This window comes from Thermobia domestica, chromosome 16 (genome assembly GCF_964235325.1).
Source record: "Thermobia domestica chromosome 16, izTheDome1.hap1.1, whole genome shotgun sequence".
In the NCBI taxonomy this organism is placed as follows: domain Eukaryota; kingdom Metazoa; phylum Arthropoda; class Insecta; order Zygentoma; family Lepismatidae; genus Thermobia; species Thermobia domestica.
The window spans coordinates 142,159,701-142,181,787 of NC_137469.1; the positions used below are offsets into that span (position 1 = coordinate 142,159,701).

The 22,087-nt window shown below is 35.0% G+C and overlaps 1 protein-coding gene across 1 annotated transcript in view; it reads right to left on the reverse strand.

Annotated features, from left to right (window-relative positions):
• LOC145672639 (sucrase-isomaltase, intestinal-like) overlaps positions 1-22,087 on the reverse strand; it is an 89,204-nt gene that overhangs the window by 47,377 nt on the left and 19,740 nt on the right. Inside the window, exons 5-8 of the mRNA XM_081741800.1 lie at positions 16,119-16,376; positions 13,552-13,699; positions 8,326-8,414; positions 210-323 (exon numbers count right to left, since the gene is read on the reverse strand). Coding sequence (XP_081597926.1) covers positions 210-323; positions 8,326-8,414; positions 13,552-13,699; positions 16,119-16,376 — 609 coding nt within the window. The remainder of the gene's footprint in view (positions 1-209; positions 324-8,325; positions 8,415-13,551; positions 13,700-16,118; positions 16,377-22,087) is intronic.

Consider the following 22,087-nt stretch of genomic DNA (forward strand, 5'->3'; position numbering starts at 1 on the left):
TTTTAGCATGCAAATTTGATTCAAATAAATGAAATCATGAATAATGTATTATAGTTGAGAACATACTATTTTAAATGTATTTAATGATGTACTTTGCTTAGAATTTTATTTACCTAATTAAAATATTGATTTCTAGCGAAATCTACAGATGGATCTAGAAAAATTAGGGACAAACTTATTCCATTCTGGTATACATAACTAAACCTTACCAGCCACAATCCATCGAATGGTAAATCTTGATAGAAGTTACTGATTTCTGTTTCCCACCAAGCAGTTGTTTGCGTTTTGAACCAGTCAGGAAAAGCTACTTCTCCATTATGCCACTGAAAGTTTAACAAATAATTGAATGAATTATGTTAGTCAAAAGGATTTTGTTAAAAGAGTAACTATATAGTTAACTCTTATTGTTAAAGCAATTGTAATATAGCAAAACTATATTATAAATTAACTAAAATAAATATAATTATTATTTTATTGTTTCTATTGATGTCAGCCTTTGAATGAGTGACGAATAATCCTAATCTACGTAATTTCCTTTTTACATTGATAATACTTTTGTAAACAGCTTGAAAATACATAGCAATGAACTCATGGCATATCAATTTTAATAAAACTTTCATTTTATAATAAGTTTATAGGTGAAACTCCATATCCCACTTGCTCTCTAAAGTTTGCATGATGTAGATAAAGATAGACAATTAGAATTTTGAGAACTTTTTATAACTAAAGCCAATAAAGATGAGACCCTTCTTGATAGAGTCTGATGGTTAGAGGAAAGAATTCCAAACTCAATAGATAAATCTATTCCCATATTTTTGTGTATTTTAGTTGTGTTGAACCACATGTTGTTTTAGAAAAAAAGATAATCTATCAAGAATTAAAGTTTGGAGTGCTATCTTAACCACTGGATTAATAGGGTTTTGTATTATTTTGACCAACAAGGTGAACATTTCAAAGGAGGCATATAGTCGAGTTTCCGGAGAAGCCCCGTTTCAACCTGCCCTACACTACCTGCATTAGACACTATTGTGATGAACAAAATTTGTTATCATGCATTTTCGAACGTCACAGTAGCCGATTGTAGGTATAATATAGAAAGCACCGTTGGTAACTACATTTAATCACAATTAATTCAAAACTACTCTCACAAGATTTTCGTGAGAAATGACTGATACCGCTGCTTACTGACCTACACGGTCACCTGAGATGTCAGTCACTGAACATGTATGGGATACACTCGGCATCACGTTTGTTTCCCTTCAGCAGACAGTGACAATGATAGCAGCCTGGCAGGTGATTCTTCATGAATAAATCGAACTCCTACTTGATGCATTATCATTCATACATAATATAGAGAGAATGATTGCAATACGACACGTAATGTGGACCTATCAAGTTTAAATGTGTTGCACGGTATTCGAGTTGTGGCCATTACTGTATATTAACCTTTACAAGACGGAGCTCGCAGGGCTTTAAATTCTCCGTGGCGGAGCCCTTTAAGCTGGAATTACAATGTTTTTTCCTTTCGATTGGTTGTAACTTCCTTGCTAACAGGGATATTTAAATCAAACAAGTTGCACTGCATAAACAATGAAACATACTTTCATCCGCCAAAACTGAAGTAACACGTTACTTACTAGCCTTGTAAAGATTAATCTAACGAATCTTTTGTATAAATATGACACCACCACACACACATACTAGACCAAGGGCCAAGCGAGTGATAACTCCCTCCTAGGGAACTTTTCCCACTATATTAGAAATGTTCCTTAGGGTCCTTAGAATCATAAAATAGTTGTTGGTCAACATATAAGTGCAACAAATGAGTCCTGGTGCTCTCAACCCTTAACAACCTATGTATATTTAAAGACATCGATAGGATAACCGTAGATCAGACAAGTTATATCTAGATCGATTTGTAAGATTGTAGGCTTTCAGTTTACGTAATGAACGGAACATTTCTGTGTACAAAGGAAAACTAATTTGGAGATATTTAAGTAAATTTTCCTTTAAAACGTCCATTCTTTCGATTCTTTTAGTTATTACGTGGCAACACTGTAAACTACGTGAATAATAAAATGTATTTTTGTGTTCTATTTTATGTTCAACTGATACTGAAAATTTCACCTTGATCCATCAAAGAGCAGCAGAGGAAGCATGTTTTTTTTATATATAGTTTTCACAGAGTTCATAATAATAGATTTTCATGGAAGTACAAGTATGACTTTGTGTCAATGTTCCGACCGTCAGTGCAACACTGGAACAAGTTATATCTCGATCGATTTCTAAGTGTGTAAGGCTTTCAGTTTACGTAACGAACGAGACATTTCTCCATAGAAAGGAAGAATAATTGAGGGATATTTAAGAAAATTTCGCTAAAAAAGTCCCTTCTCGCGATTCTTTTAGTTATTACGTGGCAACACTGTAAACTAGGTGAATAATAAAATGCATTTAGCTGTCCTATTTTATGTTCAACTTAAACTTTCGTCTTGATCCATCAAAGAGCAGCAAAGGAAATGTCTTAATAGGGTTCATAGTAATTGATTTTCATGGAAAATTTCACCTTGATCCATCAAAGAGCAGCAGAGGAAGCATTTTTTTAAATAGTTTTAACAGAGTTCATAATAATAAATTTTCATGGAAGTACGAGTATGACTTTGTGTCAATATTCCGATTTATTTCTCTATAGAACACAAGTGATACAAATTATTTTAGCTGATTTTCTCAGTCCTTACATTATGATAGATTCCCAGAACGGAGAAATCCCTCAGGAAGGTTTTATGGTTTGTTGGTCTATGGTTAATAGAAAATATTTCAAAGTAATATTTTTAGTTGTAGCGCCCCAGAGGGCCCTAATCCCTGGGAGGCCACGGCTAAGTTCAACGCCCAGTGCCGGAGCACCGAGTTAATGATTAAATGAAAGGGGATCGTCACCTGTGAACTAATAAGAACACAGGAAAAAAAATTGACATGAAAAGAAAAATCAGAGAAATTGACTAAATCAAAAACGAACTGAAATTAAAAGCAACGACTAACGAATCCAACCTGAGCGAGACTGCTGCCTGTATAATACAGAGAGCAGCCCTTTTCTTGTGTTGTAATCTTTATATTTACCAATAAACTAAAACTCCAACAATCAATAATACTTTTGTTAGGTTTGGCTTCTCTAAAAGTAAAGAATGGGATTACTAGGAGTTATGATTTTTATTTAACTATATCACTTAGCATATAAATCATTTAGTAAACAAACGTATGTGTAGAAGTAAGATTATACCATTCACTTACCCAAAATAACATGAAAATTGATATCATTATTAATTATGCATGTTCATGAACGAAACAGAACTATGCTGGTTAATAAGAACACCAAACACGCTGATTGGATAATACAAATGCGTAAGTGGAACACAAATAAAATAGTAATACACTCTGATTGTATTGATTAAATCACTATTATTCTAATATACATTTATAGAAGCTAGCTTGAGTACTCTTTTAGTTAGGAACCACGACTAGTCGGGTGGACATATGATTATCTATATAATTATTGGACATAATATATAACTGTTACTCAATACAAGTGGACAAATTGAATTTATATTATTGAAAAAGACATCATGCTTTGGTAATGTCAGACACGTGCTGATTGTGAAACTCGGAGACGTAGACAACAAACGCATAAGGTAAATTGAAATAACATTGCAAGTTAAAAATAAGACAAAATCCCATGTAATCTCTATAATATTTTGCACTCCATTAGTGATTCGGGAATGTGGCTAGGATACCCTGCGGAGAGATTAAGTAAAAGGAACTTGAGAGAGATCAAAATAACTTCACCCAGTGAATTGAATCAGCTATGAACCAGCCGACAACAAAACAAGCGGACAAATGAAACACTAACCTGTGCTAGGAGGAGACACAAACTTTAATGATTGACATACACTCCTAACTTAAAAGTAATGAATTACGGGACAAATGAGGATTCTTTGTACTATTTCACGCCTAGTGCAATCGTGAAGCGTTGACCTCACAAGCTTAATAGACACAACCATCTGCAATAACGATACATTAGTACCTTACATATGTATATAGGTCATCAAATGGACACAAACAATACACACCATAGAGATCACTGAAAATGTCAGTGAATTAATTATAGTATCCGTGCGAAGCGGAGCGACTGGCCTACTGCGAGGGTAGGCTTCTGCAGACATTGGGTACTTACCCTGGTGTATAAACATTAACGAAGTATGCTTCATTTTCACACTAAAAATTACACATGATGGCAAGATAAACAACACTTCTAAGAGAACAAAATAATGCTCACTAAACACATGCACTCAGGTATCACTCATTTACTTGCTACAAAAGACTAAACAGGTGACAGAATCACTGGTGAACTTCGAATTTTCATGAAAATAAACGGTTTCTGGAAGATTCGATGAGCAAAACTCTCATTGAGAAGAACCTTGTCAGGGCAGGAAAAAGATGATGCACTACCAATATTCCGAACTTTACAAGATAACTCTGGTAACGCTGCAGTTATACATTGGGTTCTTGTAGTTTAATGTTCCTATTAGGCACATGTAGAAAAACCCAAATCACAATCAGGATACAAAACGGGTAGCAGGAAATACATACATAAAATCCTGGATGTGGAGAACTATATACACTCCGGGCTGGATGCAGTCTCTCAATCTAGGTATTCCTTACTTCATTCTTACTTTCACTTTACACACATATAAGAGAAACTCCACTCCACTCATGCGGTTGCATGATAATTTGCTGCTGTGGGAGAAGCAGTTCTAAGCCAACAGGAAAATGGCAACACTAAGGCTGATAGAGCAGTCTAGTTTATTTACTGTAGCAGTGTTGGGAAGTAACGTAACGCAAGTAACGCGTTACTTGTAACGCGTTACTTTTTAAGTAACGTTTCCTAGTAACGCGTTACATTTTTTCCAAAGTAACTGTAACGGTAACGCGTTACAAATTTTTAAGTAACGTACCTAGTTTGCGTTACTTTTTTGCGTTACATTTCGGATGAGTAACTACAATATATGTATTTTTTTTTTCGGAAACAAATGTTTCTTTCCTGTAAGTGAATTTCTCAGAATGAAACAATCGAGCATGAACTACGTATGTCAGTGACCGACAGTCACAGACACACAGAGAAAGAGGTAAGTTCGTAGTGCCACTTGCGGTTTTTTGAAGATGAGGACAGCCTTAGGGAAATCACGTGTACTGATTGCAAGCACCTGGAAGATTTTGTCGTAGATTTTGACATCTCCAAATCAATACATTCAGTGAGTGAACTAGGAGAGCAATGATACCGGTAGTCTATTTTACTTTGATTGGTGTTCTTTTTATAAAGATGGAGAACGAAAATATTTTACCGTTCGAACATTTGAAAGAATACTTTTTTCTTAAGAGCTGAGGATGATGGTGGACAGAATTTAAAAGTAAAGTGTCTGAAGTGCCCCGGCGGAAAATATTTATCAACAACTAGGGTGACATAAATAACGATTTACAGTAATGGGTTAATATGAATAAACTTTGTTCTGATGAGCAGGCCTATTTTATTACTCATCGGGCCTAGAATGTAATATTGGTGTTGTATGTAATGTAATATTTGCTGATGCTGCTGATGGTATGTAATATTGGAGTTCTTTCAGATGATTTTCCTTATCCTAGAGTCCCGTTGATTATAGAGTAGTGTAATGTTTCTCTATATTCTTTATTTTTAATTTTACATAACATTGTTATTATTATATAATTAGTTTAGCAGAATAATAATAAGCAACCAATATTTTTCTAACGCATAGGGAGCTAAAATTCGACTCAACTCGAATTCAAGTCGAGTTTCAAGTCAAGTCAAGGGTAATATCCTCGAGTCGAATTCCGAGCCGATTTAGTTCTTCGCGTCGAGTTTCGAGTCCAGTCGAGTTTAATAAATGGCTCGTTAGTTTTAAGTCGTCTTGAAATCAAGGCCTGATTACACTGGAAAACGAAAGCCATGAGAAATGTAAGCTAAACAACAATATGGAATACTTTTAATGTTGTTAACGAGAGGGCACACTGCTCGCATCTCGTCTCGTCTCGATAGCGAGACCACAAGAGATTTTTTATAAGAAGCTCAGCTCGGCTCGGCTCAACTGAGAAGATGGCTCTACTTGAGGTGAACCATAGGCTCGAACTACCTTGGTAGGGATGAGCCATTTGCTCGGTTCGGCTCAACTGAGCAGAGTCGGTTGGGTGAGCTGTTGGCTCGTCTTACTTCTCCGTTCGGGTCAATAGTGAATGAGCTGTCAGCCGAGCTGCTCGAGCCGTTGACAATTCTAAACCCGGGCCGAGCAGTTTTGAAGATATTTGGCCAGTACCCTATAAGTTTTAACAATGTTTGGCTCGACCCCGAATACTCAATCTAGACCCTCAACCCAAATTCAGAAGTTCGTGAGCAATGTCCTTGACTCCTAGACTTCACGACTACCAAGGTTGGCAATCAACTAGTTTTTTAGTATTCAAATACAAACCGCCTATCTTTCTTTTTATATACAGTGTTGTTATAATTAATAATAATAATAGTAATAATAATAATAATAATAATAATAATAATAATAATAATAATAATAATAATAATAATAATAATAATAATAATAATAATAATAAGTTGTAGTAGTAGTAGTGTGATTGATAATAATTATACTGTCTATGTAATATACTTGAATAATGTACTCGAAACTACACACCAGATTTGGCTGTAGTCGACTCGAAACTCGACCCCTATTCAAGTCGAGTTGGAGGAAATTTTTTGAGTCGAGTTCTCGGGTCCAGCTCAAAGATGTCTGTTTCTAGTCGAATCGCGTCTCAAAGAAAACAAACTCGTGTCCATCCCTACGAGTAACGAAGTATGGCATTTTATCAATGTTACATTATATGAAAATGTTCATATATCAAGTAAAACTTTGTCCTTGCATTTACATAAAGCGATTCAGAACGTGCAATAATAATAATAATAATAATAATAATAATAATAATAATAATAATAATAATAATAATAATAATAATAATAATAGCGGTAGTAATAGTAGTAAGGAAAATTGAAGTCATATTTTTTCACATTTTTAAAGTTTCGGACCTAAAAGTAACGCGTTAGTAACGCGTTACTTTCGAAGTAAAGTAACAGTTACTTTTTTGGGGGCAAGTAACGCGTTACTAACGCTTTACATTTTAAGAAAAAGTAAAGGGCCATTCCATCGTCACGGGCAGGACATTTACACTACATTTTTGATGCTTTAAAGTTGTATATTTCTAAAAGTACAACATAAATTCTGCTAATTGTATGATATATGAGCAGTACAGACTTAGGAGTATATGTAGCTGATATTTTCAGTATTTTTTTCCATTTGGAGTAAAAAATATTAATCCCTGAACGTCTGTCACGGGCGGGGACAAAAAAGAGAAGTGACTTTCCACACACCAAGTGAATGTTACAAAACTCTGTGAATTCTTAGCTCAAAATGTTTTTATTTAAACGGAAATGTATAAATGATGAAATTTTAAAACAAACTTCACATAAGAGAAATTTGCCAAACATTTATATTGATAAATAAACTAAACTTTACTGTGTCACGGGCAGGACACATGATTGTCACGGGCAGGACACCGTGTGAATCAACACACAAAATCTCAATAAGAATGATTTCAAAAATGAAATAAAATAGAAAATAAGTCAATTTCTGCTGTTCTGTTATAGTATTGTACACAACTAATTCTATTTACTTTACTTGAGGCTCGCTTTTATCACATAAAAATAATAATATGTCGTACACTTAATTCTCACCACCTACACTTTAGGAAATGGCTTTATTTGCCCATTTACACCAACCTTGTAGGGAAATTCGTACCAAACACTGTCTAACAGTATATAAAATAAGTGCCCGTGCCGTGGAAAATCAGCGCCCGGGGCGAGAGTATACGACGCGTCGCGACGGCGCCCCGTAAATATGAGTGAGGTCGACAGACCAGACCAAAGACAGACCAAAGCGTCACCATGGTTGGCGCGACGCGTAAGAAAATTTTCAAAAATAAACCCTGCTTTTCCTTGATTTTGAGCACTTTTTAATACTTTTCTCCTTCCATTTTATATATATCTTTTATTTTTTCTTCCTGAATTTTGCGCCCCCTTACTTTGACGCCCGGGGCCATCACCCCGCTCGCCCCTTCCCCTCACGGCACGGCACTGCTGGTATCACATGTATTATTTGATCGAAATGCACGTAAGACACATCTTCAACAGTCTTGAAAATTTTTACCGAAATCGCTTACGGTCTTCATACGAATTTCGTTGACTTTTTCGTCCTCTTCCACTGGGCTTTGTGCGTTGGTTGCATGTTTATGTTCTCTTCTTCTGTCCACTAGAGAAAAATTCAATCAACAAAAATGTTCCTTGTGTTATATCTTCAACAGCTGGCCTAACACAAGCCTTGTTAACATGCACACCTAAGTCGTCCCTCAGGATAGCTTCATGGCTTTCGAAATCATCATTTTCAGAATCTGAATAAAAGTATGTTAGAAATTTAAAGATTTTACACGGATGAAGCTTTGATTTAAAAGTTCGACGAACTACCAAATTGTCAAATTGCAGGGAAAAACTGTTTTGATTGGAGACATTCAATTGACTAGAGCATTTTCCCGTCTTTTATTCAAAGCGTCTTTTTCCTTTCAATTTCTGTTGATGATAAAGTACGGGACAAGAATAAACGACCAAAAATACCATTAAAACTAATGGCATTTTTGGTCGTTTATTCTTGTCCCGTACTTTAGTAGTAAAACCGATATATTTTGAAACGAAGAGCTTAAAGCTACTACGAAATCAGCAGCACATTCTACAATTACTTTATTTTGTTTCACAAAGTTCCATACTGGCCTTTTTGTACGTACTCCAATCCCATCCACTTCTCCCTTGAAACGAACAAAAAGGTGACGCTAATGATAATATTTATATGAAACTTATTTTAAGTTAAAACATCATACTGACAGTAATAGATAATCCTCTATTTAAGTAAAAAATGTTCATGCTTAGAAAACTTTATTTTAGTGCACATGGAATCATTTTCTATCATAAATAACCAATGTACACAAACTATCGCACCAGTGGCATGCCCACTGTCACGGGCAGGACAAGTTTTCAAATTGAAATAAATCGAAATATATTATTAGCATTAGTCCAAAATTTGGTACGTGTGAAGTACACGTGCAAATTGTTACTTCTACTAAGTACGAACCACATTCTCAAATTTAGTAATTCAGTACATTAACTTTTGGTAGTTTTCTGTCACGGGCAGGACACTCAAGTTGACGTTTATATCTTTAATGATATTATAAACAATTTTTATCCTGTAAACACTTTTTCAACTGCAGCTTGTAGCAAAAAGAAGCATCTTGAATAGCTCGGAGTTACTTCAGCCAAACATGCACAATATACCGTAAAATGTTGCCGATTACAAGAATAAAAAAATTCCTCGCAGCTGACATGTTACAAATTCACAACTTAGACTTAAAATTTTACGTGAATTCTAAGTATAAATAAGTTTTTCTTTGTGAAAAAGTAAATTTCGTTCTATTTACTTCATATATACGTAAAAATGCATTGGTTTTGACAGTTTTCGAAAATTTGGGTTCAGGCTCACTTTCGCGTGGAATGGCCCTAAAGTAACTTGTAACGCGTTACATTTTTACAAGTAACTTACCCAACACTGCACTGTAGGTACAGTCTTCATGACAAGACTATTCAGGTTATTCTGGCAAAATGACCATTGAGTTTTTACCATGGGAGAAGAGGAGATGGAAGATTGATGTGAAGGCATGCCGGATAATTTAGCCATTGCGTTTTAGGTTGATCGTGTCATCGGGTTGGGGGCCACCGACTGGAGTTTAGATGCACATGATAAAGCCTTGAAATTCACTAGAAAAATGCGAATTATGAGTTCCAACAGATATCATGAAAAGTTGCAGTGCTAATAAAATAACCAATAAGAGAATATGCTTCTGTAAAACCACTGTGCATCGATACGACAGGTTACACACATTCACTGATCCACGTAGTGGAACAAAAGAAAATGATGTACCCCAATACAACCTATTATTCTTCCAAACTACTTCAATCACAACTAACCAAATTCTGTAAGACGTTCCACATAGTTGTATAAATCTTAAACTCACTGTAAATGCTTCGATGTGCACTTTAAACTAAGATATGACCGTAATTAGTTGACAAGCCGACTTAAGTACATCTTAAAGATCGGACATTTTGCTGTGTAGTACCCAGAGTTCCTTGCGCGCTACCGCGAGCATGATGCTTTTTCAGGGTTGCCAAATGTGTTTTTCTTACAAGTTGTACCTTGTGAACTTTACTAATATTTACAATTTTACTAGGATAATATGGGGGGCGTTACATACTGTTGTACGGTTACATTATGTACTTTTGAAAATGCTTGTTGTTTTTGTATTCTTCAATGGTTACACTTCCAAACATGTCTGCTGGTATCAGGCAACTCTGGTTATCAAGCAACTCTGGAGGTTATTGAGTAGGGAATGTATTCTTATTACATGTGAACACCGATAATCGCACTTAATATAGTATGTAATATGTAGCTATTTAACTGCCATAATATTAAAGAATTTGTTATATTCTTTGTGTTCTTTTCTGTCTGTAAGTTGATAATAGCAGCACGTTCGCCCTAAAATCCACGTATTCTAAATTATTCTGAAGAAGATTGAAAAAAAAAGTCGGACAGACGACAATTGCAAGAAGAAAAGGGATTACTTTGTGCTAAGTCAGTCTTTTGGACCATGAGTGGCGGAAAATTGTACACTCTTAGTGTATAATTCATCATATTTGGAGCGTATATCACTCTGCTATACAACAGTATGTACACCTGTTTAACGAGCAGCAGTGCGCATTTTACCAGAAATAGAGCTAAAATGGGGATCACGAAGAAAGGGAGGGGTGCTTTATGGGAAATTCTAGTGACGTGTGTCACTAGAATAGCTGAACGTGTCATTAAAGGAACACCGATAGGAAGATGAATCACTACTGTTATTCAAGAAATGGATATCATAGCAGCCGAAATGAGGGACCAGAACTTGTATCGTCAAGCTGAAATTGTTCGTTGAGGGCGCAGTCTGTGTAGGTATGTCAGTAAGGCCGGCTATACACTATAAGATAGATCCTAGGAAATCTCTTACGATTTATCCTAGAGTCAAAATCTCAACGTGTATGGCAACAGATCCCATGTCATTTCCTGTGTTCTGAACGATCCTATGAGATTTCTCTTGTTTAGAGCACGCTCTATTTCGGAAAGAAAATTCGTAAGATTTCGATTTAAGCGACATCAGGTGAGAGAAAGTGAAAACAAAACAAATGAAAACACAAATGATGAGGTATCTTCTGATCGTGCAGGTTTACTTTAGATGTACTACTCGAAATAATTGTTGAAAAATTATAATTTGTCACTATTTCCTAAATGATTTGCGTTGACCGACATGAAAATATCTTACATAGCATAGATAAAATCCCTGAAGGGAACCAACAAAAGCAATTGTTGATAAACTACAATTCTTTTACAATTTGCGTACAAATACGGGGTCAAGATATATATATAGTATAAAAACTATAGTGCAAAAAACGCAAACCAAGTTGTGCTAGGTTGTTTCTAGAAAGTACGAATGCTATTTAACCGAGCCAGAGCAGGGTTAAGCGGGGTTCCGAGCGTCAGTGAGGGGGTGCGAGCGAAGGAAGCAGGCGCGTCAGTTGATGTAGTGAAAACGAGTGGGTTTTGGCAATGATAAGAGTTTGAATAGCACTTGTCCTGGTATCGTGGTAGTAGCGCTCCACTCGTAAACATAAATTATAGCTTCTGTAAACTATGCAGAATTACACCGGTGGTGGAAAATAGTATCACCGGTCAACTTTCATATGCACTCACTTACGTAAAAGTTTCGCAGAAGGGGTCCAGAAGTAAGCAGAACATACAAAATTTACAGGAGAAATGGAAGATGTAAGTACTTAGACCTAACACAACCTAACTAAATCTAACCTAATGAAGTTAACTAGCTTAAACTAACCTAATATTAATAGAAGTAAGCGAAATTCTATCACTTTTTGAAAATTGTGTTGGACCCATATACTAATATAATCTAACGTAACATAACCGTAACTAACCTGAACCAACCTAAACTAAACTAATGTGAATATAAACTACCGAAATTGTAGCATTTCTTAGAAAAAATAGCTGGACCCTTTCTGTTAAACATTGTCTCACCTATTTTAACCGTCGTTAAAACATTTATAATGATTTTATACTAACCCTACAAACTACAGTTGCAAACATAAAATACAGGTGCATTACTTTGTATTTAATTATGTTGCTTGCAGAAATTTGTTCCTTATAAATATGTCTTTTCAGACAAAGTATTAAATTTTACTCGTAAATCTCCTAAAATGTGGTGCGCCAAAAGTATACCAGCACCATTCTGATTTTTATGCTTCTTTTCTTTTTTCTCTTTTTAGAGGTATCCAATTTAACAATATAGCGCCTGATATTAATATCAGTGGGATGTGCAGTGTGGTTAGCATAGTAATTCTTCAACTTTGTACTTTTATTAAATAGAACTATCTCACAATGTTGATAAACGTCATTCGGTCAGACAGGAAAACTCTTCACGTGTATGGCACTAAAAGGGTAGGATTTCCTATAAGATATGTCATAACATTTTTCCGAAGATAAATCCTAAGATATTTCCTAGGATTGATCTCGTAGTGTATAGCACGCCTAAGTGTTTCGGTTACTGAAGCAGCTTTATTGTTACTGTGAGCTTTTATTAATCAACATCGACAAGCGTCAGTTCTTTCATGGATGCCCACGGCAAAGTTGCTACATTCCAAAAGCTTAGACTTACGTCATCTCTCTCTGTCTCTCACTCTCTCTATCTTTTTTTTTTTTTTTTTTTTTTTTTTTTTTTTTTTTTTAGTTTATATCTATCCTTTCACCTGCAAGTAATACAGGCCCAAGTCTACGGAAAAACCGTGTCGCCAAATATTTAACGCAAGATGTTTGTTCAGCTGTTTCAGGTGATTGATGTCAAAACAGACGCTCCTAGGTATAACAGTCAGATATCTCAGAAACATAATAGAATTAATAACTTTGCTCAACAGTACGGGCCACTCATCTTCATATTCGCAAATATTTGAATTAGAAACAGCAATGTATGATTGTGCTGACGAAAGCGGTGATGACCTCTAGCCATCAGTCTTAAAAGATTCATGTGTGTTGTTCCCCTTTTGATGTGATAATTTCCGAGGATTTGCGTATCACTTCCAGTTAAAAGTGTAAACATAAACTGCATTAGTGATGAGGTAAATCTGGGCTCTTGGATGTAGCATTCCCGCTGTGGGCGGCCACCAAGGAACTTACACGTGTTTCTAGTGATTAAGAGCAGCTCGCAGCAACAGTAAATCTGTTTCAATAACCAAAACAGTTACTGACATGCCTGCACAGTGAGCCTTCAATGAATTTATCCTTAGGTATGATTTTTCCATGAACAATTTCAGCTCGAAGATCTGGTACAAGTTCTGATACCTCATTTCGCCTACTATGATATCCAATTCTTGAATCTGTAACAGTAGTGATTCATCTTCCTATCGAATAGGTGTTGCTTTAATGACACGTTCAGCTATTCCAGTGACACATGTCACTAGAATTTCCCATGAAACACCCTTTCCCTTTTTTCGTGATCCCCATTTTAGCTCTATTACTGGCAAAATACTCACTGCTCCTCGCTAAACGGAATGTCTCCTACTTACTGTCGTATAGCAGTATGCTCCAAAGGTGGTGAATTATCAACTAATAGTGTACAATTTTCCGCCACTCATCATTCAGGAGACTGACTTAGCATTTGTGGTAATTTTGTGAAACTTTGGTAGTCCTAGCAATAGACCGTACTTGTGTCTTATTCTGTAGGAATTTGGATGAAAATTCATTATAAGCGGTGCAGTTTCGCAGTGTCAGTCGCTTGTCGCAGTTCTTTGACCTGAGAGTTTTTATAGAAGTTTTCCTTTTTTTAATTAGTTGTCCTCATGTCAGTTTCGTTTTATGCATAGTGTATTACACAGAATTTTTCACAACAGTAATCCCTTTTCTTGTTGCACTTGTCGTCTGTCCGACTGGCTTTTTTTTTTTTTTTTTTTTGTCAATCTTCTCCAGAATAATGGAGAATACGTGGATTTCAGGGCAAATGTGCTGCTATTATCAACTTACAGACAGAAAAGAACACAAAGAATATAACAAATTCTTTAATATTATGGCAGTTAAAAAGCTACATATTACATACTATATTAAGTGTGATTATCGGTGTACACATGTAATAAGAATACATGCCCTACTCAATAACCTCCAGAGTTGCTTGATAACTTCACATACCAGCAGACATGTTTGGAAGTGTAATCATTGTAGAATACGAAAACAACAAGTATTTTCAAAAGTACATAATGTAACCGTACAACAGTAAAAATATTACTTTGAAATATTTTCTATTAACCATAGACCAACAAACCATAAAACCTTCCTGGGGGATTTCTCCGTTCTGGGAACCTGTCATAATGTAAGGACTGAGAAAATCAGCTAAAATAATTTGTATCGCTTGTGTTCTATAGAGAAATAAATCGGAATATTGACACAAAGTCATACTCGTTGTTCCATGAAAATCAATTACTACGAACCCTATTAAGACATTTCCTTTGCTGCTCTTTGATGGATCAAGACGAAAGTTTAAGTTGAACATAAAATAGGACAACTAAATGCATTTTATTATTCACCTAGTTTACAGTGTTGCCACGTAATAACTAAAAGAATCGCGAGAAGGGACTTTTTTAGCGAAATTTTCTTAAATATCCCTCAATTATTCTTCCTTTTTATGCAGAAATGTCTCGTTCGTTACGTAAACTGAAAGCCTACACACTTAGAAATCGATCGAGATATAACTTGTTCCAGTGTTGCACTGACGGTCGGAACATTGACACTAAGTTATACTCGTACTTCCATGAAAATCTATTGTTATAAAGTCTTTGAAAACTATATATATATATATATATATATATAACATATTTCCTCTGTTGGTGTTTCATAGTTCAAAATGTTTTCAGTTTCAGTTGAACATAAAATAAAACACACAAATACCTTTTATTATTCACCTAGTTCACAGTGTTGCCACATAATAACTAAAAGAATCGCGAGAATGGACGTTTTAAAGGTAAATTTACATAAATATCTCCAAATTAGTTTTCCTTTGTACACAGAAATGTTCCGTTCATTACATAAACTGAAAGCCTACAATCTTGCAAATCGATCTAGGTATAACTGTTCCAGTGTTGCACTAACAGTGTGATCTGCGGTCATCTTATCGATGTTCGCAAACATACACAGGTGGTTAAGGGTTAAGAGCCCCAGGACCCAGTTGATGCACTTAGGGTCTATATGTTGACCAACAACTATTTTGTGATTCTAAGAACCCTAAGGAACATTCCTAATATAGTGGCAAAATTCCGTAGGGGGGTTATCACCCCTTTGGTCATTGATCTATACTTCTTGATATTGCAATTTTCAGATATAACAGCTCACATAAGGACAAAACCGCTAATTACCTCAACATAAAAGTACAATTGATTTTGAAAAGATAATAAATAGCCATAGTTAAGTATAAAAGTATAAGAACTAATAAAGGTAGAATATTATTACAACAGAATAAAACTCTAAATCATATGTAATTTCATTAAAAATGCCTATAGTTACGTTTTTATACTTATTCATAGAATTATTCATAGTTAGCAGCCTTGCTATATGTTGGTAAAACTATTATGTTTTACCTGTCAATTGTCCTTATTGTAGCTTCTTTTAAAACTTTCTATAATTTTATTATAAAATTGTTGTGAAAATATTACTTATGCAAAGCAGTAAATGAAAAATTTCAGCACGCGAAAAATACGTTTTCTGGTATAAATTCAGTACTAAGGTGTACCAACCTATAACTTAAACATGTGCAAAAAGACTTTCAATACTTACAGCTCCGAACATAATGTCGTCTAACTTATTTCCATCTGGTATTAATGAATTATTTGCCCAAACAACATATACATTGTTTTTTAAGGCAGTTTGGTGCGTTGCATAATCTGGTACAGTAGTAAGAATGAATGGGTATAACACTAACACAGTTCTTAAATTTGATTCTTTCATAAGCTGTGGCAAAGTTGAGTATCTTCCTTTGTCATATGTGAAGTCCATACTGTTGTTCATGTAATCATTATCAAAAATTAGTGTGTCCTTGAAAAGATAAAATAAGATTTTATTTATATATGTGTTTAACAATATATACGTTTAATAGTTTATTTATTGTTCTTAAATCCTAATTACTATTGGTACCTTTGTCTAACTTGAAGGTTAATCATTGTTGAAGCTATCATTGGTAATAGTATCCAAATATTGGCTAATCTTTTCCTTTTTCCATTCAAAAAACGTTTGCGAAGGCTGTCACAACTAAAGACTGTACAAAAGATTTCTTTGGCGGCTAAACAATGCTGACTACTACCTGGAGAGGTTCACACCCTCTGTAGCGAAAGAGACATAGAAATATTATTGTTTTCAAAGAGCAAGTAATAGATGGGGCATGGACATTAAAAGTAAATTACCTTTATCTATAATAAATTTCTAGTTCATTGCGTCCCTCTTTAGACAAAGGGGCGAATCTAATTTTTTCATCTTTTCCAGGAGTCAAGTTTAAAGATGTTATCATAAGTTTATTTTATCGTGTTCTGTAAAAATTTAATTTGCTCTCGTAAGTTCCATACCTGACACGAAGGATATCAAACAAAATTTTAAAAGAAGATGATAGAATAAATAATCAGAAAAGGTTTAACCTTGTCTCCTGGAAGGAAATGAGATACGCCCCTTTGTCTCGAGAGAGTCGATTATTAACTTTAGCCATAATCATTGGGTGGGTGCAGTATTTATAGTTTGCTAGTGAGATGGATTGAAGCTACAAGGCTGAATGAAAGGAGGAATGAAGGGCAAACCACATCACAACATTTAGATTCTGTCAGTGTAAGAAATGTGCGTTATCATCTCACCTAGGGGCGGCACTATGCACCAATAAAGACAAGGGTGCCTTGGTGGAACGATCGGGACTACGGTGTATATAATGGCTAGACTGAGGTAGATGAGCATCTGAAGAGTATGTTTCGTAATATAGGCTGTCAGATTGTCTGAAGGGACAGTGTAGAGGTACAAAGTAAAAAGTAGAAAGCGGAGGGGTGAGAACAGCAGAGGGTAAGAGACTCCGGGAGTAGTGTCCAAAAATGTGCTATAGAAGTGGGTGATTGGTGTGCAGTGGGTAGTATATTTTGAGCGAAGTGTTTCCATATTATATAGGATGTGTGGAAGTGTAAGGCAGGGATAAAGATCTCAAGTTGAACTGAGCAACTTAATACGAAAAGCGATGCGCAAGGGATAGTGTTCAAGAGTGCGTAGGTGTTTCATACTGTGATGGCGATGCAGACAATCAGACTATGAAACTGTACACGAATATAGGAAGGAGAAAAATGTATAATTGTTCGGAAAAGTACTGGCAGAGAACTCCTAAGTGATTTCAGCAAGACCCTTCAGCAAATTCAAACGACCATTCACCCTTTTGGAAGTATATTGCAGATGTTCTGACCAAGTGAGACTGTAATCGAAAGTAAAGCCAAGATATTTGATAGTGCAAAAAACTTTCAGTGATACATTTTGAACTGTGAGATTCAAGAGACTGCTCTTGCGATATATATGAGGACGGTATTTCGGAGTAAGGAACACAACACCGTCGGATTTATTCTCAGGCGCCATTGACAGCACCAATAGACAAAGGCATTTATAGCATCTTGTAACTCCAGATCGAGTTGATGAATAGTTTTGACAGAGGACAAAAATGCGCTGTCGTCTGTATACTGAAAGAATTTTACAGTAGCTGGAACAACCAGAAAACCGGCAACTTAAAGATTGTATAGTAATGGTGACAAAGCCGTTACTTGTAGAACTCCAGACTGATTCAAGGGATTCAATGCACCTAGCTTTTATGGATCACTGATACATTTTCTTCGTCAGTGCGAACAGGATGACGTGTCAGAAATTAAAATCCACATCAAACTTAAAATAAAAGATACTACTATACAAAAATTAAAAAAAGCAAATAAAAGCAGAACAAAAGAAGACAAGGAAGACTGAAACCATCAACTAAACTCGCACACTTCAAGAATTTATAGTTTTACTTTTTCTCTTGAATGAATATCGTACAGTTTACACTATATAACTACACAAAACATTATTTGAGTACAAACGTAGCAATCGAATTATCAGTTGTGAATATAAATAACATGTCGTGGGAGACTCGGGTTTGATTCCGGGAGCTCATGTGGTTCGGATTCCACGTTAATCAGTAGGTCCCGTCTCATATAGCCTTGCTGCTGAAAGAGACATTAAGCTCGAAATCAACTCAACTTAACTCAAGACAGGCTATATATAACAATATTAAAATTGAAGAGAAACGATTTCATGGTTGATTGATTTTAGTTTAGAGTCCCCGTCAGTACGAAGGCTATAGGATCCGAACTACATGAACTAATACGGAATCTGAATCTACCGTGCCAAAGGCACCTACGGTAACCATAGAGTCACGAGGGGCTGTCATAATGAAGCGAATCGTTCATTGCTCATTATCATAATACGTGAACAAGATATCTGCATAAAAGAGAGCTATTGGGATATGATATTCTTATATTTCTATAAAATAATGCTTATTTAATAGTCGTAGTAATGAATAATGACAGAACTTATTAGAAAATGGCGTAAATAATTTGATGATGAGAGAATATTGCGATCTTGTATACAATATGTAAAACGGGAACTGTAGCGTTTTGAACCAAACTCAGTAAAAGTTTTCGCGTTGGGAATGTAAGTCAAGCCATTTTATGTGTAGTAAACCCATCTGCATTCTCATATGCCTTTCTTTTTATGAGTTTAATAATATAGTACAATTAACTAAAGATTTTTTTTTGAATTGTAGTTTGTGTATGCAGCACTAATTAAAAAGATCCATCTAACAGTATTATTGCCTCTATATTGTTTATTTCTTCTGTATGTACATGATACAAAGCTATTACATATATAACATTTTTCAATTTGTGTCGCGAAAGACGATAGTTTATCATTAATCGAGTATTACTGGCCCTGAATCACTGTTTCTGCCCTTCTTTCCAAAATTATCATCCAGCTTACACTCTAAGTAAAATAAATCTACTTTCTTTTTGGGCCACCATGTAATAAGTTTTATTATTTATTTCCTTATATTTGAACTAAAATACTTGTACACGTCAAAGATACCAAAGTTACCAGTTGAGTATATAAAAGAAGGCTATGGAAACCGTACGATTATTTCAATCTATCAACGCAATCCCAAATATTAGCATTTCTGCACATGTTAACATTCCCGTTTATGTTCTGCCTTCTTTTATCGGCGTCTGTGATACAACAAAATCTATCACAATCATATGCTGAATGAGGTGGAATCCTTCTAAAGTATATCTACGAAGAAGTTTAGGAGACATGTTAGATACTGAAAATTTTATAAAGATAGGGAAGCAACAATAGATTAATTTCAAATCTCGAAGCTATATCAGTTAGACCACAGAAAGTAGGTACCTAAACTAGTTAGTTGTGGAAACATTCTGAGCTTTGTGAGCAAAGGTACGATATTAGGAAGGCAGAACAGCTAAGAAGTATGGGTTACTGAAGAAACTTTGGAAAACTAGGGAAAGAAAAGTGTGGGAGAAATATAATGAAGAATGTAAGATGATACGAGAAATTTCAACTTCAAAGGGAAATAAAAAACGGGGAAATATAGAATAAACGTAAAGGTGACAATAAAATGGATAAAGAAATTCGAATAATGTATATGGAGGTGAATTCAATGGAAATAGAAAAGTAGCAAGTTAAAACTACTAGACAACATACAGACTAAGTATGGATGTGTCCTTAATAAGCAGATTCATACGATGGAAGGAACATATTGTGTTGTATGACAAAAAAGAATGAACTGTGTATTTTGGGGATTAAAAAAAGAAGACGAAGTAAACGAACATTGCAAAGAAGTTGCAAAACTAAGAGACAACTTCAAGAAAATATAGCAAATTAAGAATAAAACAGTAAATAACATTCTCATGCTGGGTCGCAGAAACCGATGATTAAGATCGGATATGATAATCCGTTGATTATTTTTATCTTTGGGTAAGAATCTTACATCTTTACACCAATAGTTTGTGAGAAGGATTAACTTATCCACGAATAATCGCAAGCTGTATAAAACTATGACGTTTACTACCTGACATCATGCAATATCATACGTTTGATTGGCTAAAACAGTGCAGTGGCAACTGAAGACTGATTCACGTAGCATGTTGTAACTTTTCGTACTAGATATGGTAAGAAAGCGGGCGAAGTTTACTCCTCGGGGAGACAAATATGTTTTAATGCTGATATATATATGTAGGAGCGGATCCTTTTTAATCAGCGAGCTGACATGGAAGATCCGCCGGCGGGCGCTCATGTAGTTTAGATCTTACGTTAAGGTAAGGACCGGGTCTTATATAGCCTCGGGGCTGAAAGGGATGCTATACTCCAAACCAAATCAAATATGGATACCTGGGGTCCAAATATTAAAAGAAAAATGAATAGCTCTGTTGTAACAGATCACACTTCTTTGTCGAGCTGTTAGTTTATATTTTCAAATAAGGGTGGGTAGTCCCTTTTTCTTAAATAATGTTTGGCAACAGGGACGAAGCCAGAGTTCTGAGTTTGGGGGAGAGGCATATTTGCAAATGGAATATATATATATATATATATATATATATATATATATATATATATATATATATATAGAGAGAGAGAGAGAGAGAGAGAGAGAGAGTACTCAGGATAATTCGTGGAAAATATCGTTTGGAAAACTCACCAATAGTTTGTTCTAAATTAAATTTTAACTACTCTTACGGGGGTTAGAAATGTGAACCTCTCCTGTGAAATGCGATAATGAAACAATTATTTAAAAATTATTTATTAGTAAAGTTTACTTATGCAAGGACATTATAAAACGCAATACTTAATACAAATACTTTTTGATAAATTTATACATACCTTTTTGCCTTGTACCTTTATCTACTTTGTAGCTTGAGAAAATAGTTACAAATAATATAGTAACAGACGTTCACTACTCAAAAAATGCTATGAGTTCCATGAGGATACCTAAACTGAACACACAGGCTATCAAGACGTATATTTTAGTGTTAAAATGTAATATTCTACATAGTTGAAGAAACATTATATACTAGACTAATAAACTTGAATATAATTTAAACTAACTATCGTGTACATTTAATAAGCATTCACAAACTTTAGCATGTTTTTCAAAGATCTTGACTTCCTTTATATATTATGCGGTAAATAATTACGGTCACATTTACTGACCAATTACCGTCAATTCTGGCTGCAAACCTATTACCCTAAAATTTACAGTATTACTGAAAAATGTATGGTTATAGGCCACAAAAAGGCCGTATGGATACCCTATTACCATAACGTTAATACTAATACCGTAAATTTTAGGGTACTCGGTTAGCAGCCAGAACTGATGGTAATCGGTCAATACATGTGACCGTAATTGTTATAATGTAATACATTTTATTCACAAAATCGTTCACGTCTTCCGTGCGTCTCAAACATAAATCAATATCCAAGAGGCCTAAAATTACTTGAACTTCCGTGAACATAAAAAAATCTAATCAACGAAGTACATATATAATAAAATAATAACTGGTAAAATATTGGCCTAAAATTACAAAACTACTTTCTTATGTTGTTCTTGCATCATCTGACAACGTCTTGCCACACTGTATTTACAAATTACTTGCTGAACACAAACTGTGACGCCTATGCAACAACTTAGCGAATAT